A 3,083-nucleotide genomic window follows, 5' to 3' on the forward strand; every position below is an offset into this window, starting at 1 on the left:
CAAACACACAAACATATACATATGCGCATGAAAACAGGACACGCATACAGATATATACATATATATATGTCGACTCAGATCACAAACACACAAACATATACATATGCGCATGAAAACAGGACACGCATACAGATATATACATATATATATGTCGACTCAGATCACAAACACACAAACATATACATATGCGCATGAAAACAGGACACGCATACAGATATATACACATCCAAACATATGTGTAGGACACACGGGGCACATACCCCCGCCCCGGCGGGAGGTCTGCGCGTGTCTTGATTTCGGCTGACCTTCATGGGGGTGATGGGTAGCTGCTCGATTTGCGTGCGAAGCACTTTGAGGACTTTGTCCTTGTCGACTTTGCTCTTGACTGCGCCGATTGCACCGTATGCCCGTTCCTCGTCAAAAATTTTCCGTTTCCTCCATTAAGACCATCTCCGGGTCGACGACCTCGTCGGAAACAAACTCGTCGCCGTAAAGCTCAACGTCTGGAACCGCGTTCGCGTTGGCAATCGCCTCCGCCTGCGCAAGCTGCCCCTGGTGCTGTGAACCGAGGAGAAAGAAGACAGGGGAAGTCCGCGTCTCCGCACACATACGAGAGCTACTGCCTGTGTGACCACAGCGGAGATACATGCACGCATACACACATGCGTGCATACAATGCAAATACAAATATATAAAAACCAGTAAAGGCGAAACACGGGGGCCACATCTCACAGATGCACATATATAAACATATCTATATACAGACATGAATGCATATATGTATATACGAATGTTGCTGTCTCGGCGCGCCGCTGGTAAAGATCGTGCGGGCGGTTTGCGCGGCGGCGCGACGACGAGAAGACGATGCTGACGGGACGGAGAGCATCTACGAGGCGGAAGAAGAGAGAAGGAAGAAAAGTCCGAACCCAAGCAGAAGAGACAGGAGGACTCACCAGCGACCACTCGTACCACTCTTGCAGATACATCCCTTCCCAGAATTTCTCGGCGTTCTCGTTGATTTGCTGCTCATATTTCGCCGCGAACCCCTTCGGCGGCCCCTTAGACGGATATCCCCACCTGGACAGGTTGGACAGCCAGACCGAGACGCAAGCGTTACTTTTTTTGCGAGGCGGAAATCCACACAGAGCCGCTCGTCGACGCCAGCTGCAAAAGACTCCGCCGCATCAACAAACGTGACAGACGCGCATTCTGCGTTCTGCGGCGAGCGATGGACTCACCTGTACGGCAGGTTGTATCGCTTCTTCGTCGTGACTTCCCACATCATTAACCCAGCCCCCTGCATGTCGCGTCATCACCCAAACGTGCTCATCTTGCCCGTTGTTCGTTCGTGCCTGGGAGCGCAACCGCAAATAACGCACACACCCAACACGCGTGCGGAACTACGTCGCCACCGCCAGCATGCGTGCGCGACTGCCTCCCGTTGCCGATACAGGGGTCGATTCACATACCAATATATATATATATATATAATAAAGATGCGTGCATGTTTATGATTGTAGATGCTTTACGCGCTTTCTCTCCCTCTACGAAACACACGCGCGTTCGCCCACGCATGCGGCGTTCGGCCTCTGCATGGAACCGCGACGCGGGCGCCGAATCCCTAGGCAGTACCGGGCAAAGGCTCCCCACGTCCGCGTGGCTGATTCGAAAAAGACTCGTGTGCCCGTCTCGCTGAGCACTCCCCACCACTGTCCACAGAAGCATCGACATGTGGTCCGTGCAAGAATACGCATATACAAAAAAATATATATATGTTTTCATATATATACATATATATATATATATATATATATATATATATATATATATATATATATATATATATATGAAGGCGGCCATGCGCTATTTGCACACGTTGCGTTCGGTTCGCCGCTGTCGCGAAGCCCTGCAAGAGGGAGTTATGGGCGAATAGGATACACGTGAATCGGCGCAGGGACGCGCATGGGGACGCCCACCTTTGCAGACGTAGGCGTCGTAGTCCAAGCCGAGGAGGCAGCAGCAGAGGAGGACGGCGTGGTCGTTGACGCCGCCTTTCCGGGTGGTGAGGATCGTCGAGGGAACCTGCCACCGGGGCGATTTTTCCGTCGCGCATTTGCTTGGGCGGCGAGACGAAGGTGATGTTGTTGATCCAGTGGAGCAATTCGCCTTCTGCGGAGATCTGACTCGGGACGGCGATAGGCGCCACGAAGCTGGGCAGCGGGAAGATCCCGCGGGTCTGCATATGCTCCGCCGTACAGAGGAAGCGCCGGTCGCCCGGAGCCTGTGGAAACCACTCGCGATACATCTTTTGGTACTTGGAAAAGTCGCCAGTCCACTTCTTCGTGACCTGCATCCAGACGTCGTTGCTGCTCTCTGCACCTGCGGCGGATCCGGCAATCCACGTTGTCAGGCATTGGCGGAATGAAAAACATCTCAAACCACAACGTGCTCGTGCCCTGCGTCGACGCCGGCAACGCCGAGCCCTTCAACTCTGCGCAACACACACACGCGCAGACGCACAGACGCGGGCGCGAGATACGCCGAAGGTGAAGCGAACCGCCCGCGCGCCCTCTTCAGCGACGGCGTGACGCAAGGCGACCGCGACAGAGAGAGAGAAAGAGAGAGAAAGACAAAGAAAGAGACACGGGAAGAAAGAAAAACGAAGACAGACGGAGAAGCCAGCCGGCAGTGCGCGCAGACGCAGATGTCAGAGATACAGGCGCCGCCACGAGAGAGCGAGGAAGCTGACGCGCGAACGAGTCCCTCAAGCCCACGCATAAAACAAGTCCACGTGCATGCGGCGATCTGCAAGGAAGCGCCTCTGGCGTCCCACGCAGCCTCGCGCGGCCTGGCAGCGAAGAGGAGCGGAGACTGGCGCTCAGAGAGGCGCGAGACGGTGAGAAGGCGCCGCCTGTCCCTCGAACAAACGGCAACAGACGGGCGGGCACGCGACGCCGTCGAGGCACTGCGGCGCATCGAGAAACACGCAAACTGCCTCCGCCTCCGGTTTGCCTCCCCTCTGGGCGGAAGCCAATGTGCCCTGCATGCGCTAGGCTTCCTAAAAAAACGAGGTCCGCGGCCTC

General features: G+C 55.0%; 1 protein-coding gene across 1 annotated transcript; it reads right to left on the reverse strand.

Moving 5' to 3' along the window:
- Positions 1–417: 417 nt before the first annotated feature.
- Positions 418–2,414, reverse strand: BESB_075910 (uncharacterized protein; the record flags this gene model as incomplete). Its single annotated transcript, XM_029365952.1, has 4 exons — positions 418–558; positions 954–1,077; positions 1,239–1,297; positions 1,977–2,414. 4 exons carry the CDS (start codon positions 2,412–2,414, stop codon positions 418–420), a joined length of 762 nt encoding a protein of 253 aa, XP_029214829.1.
- Between the last annotated feature and the right edge of the window lie 669 nt (positions 2,415–3,083).

This window comes from Besnoitia besnoiti (genome assembly GCF_002563875.1).
Source record: "Besnoitia besnoiti strain Bb-Ger1 chromosome Unknown contig00079, whole genome shotgun sequence".
Lineage (NCBI taxonomy): Eukaryota > Apicomplexa > Conoidasida > Eucoccidiorida > Sarcocystidae > Besnoitia > Besnoitia besnoiti.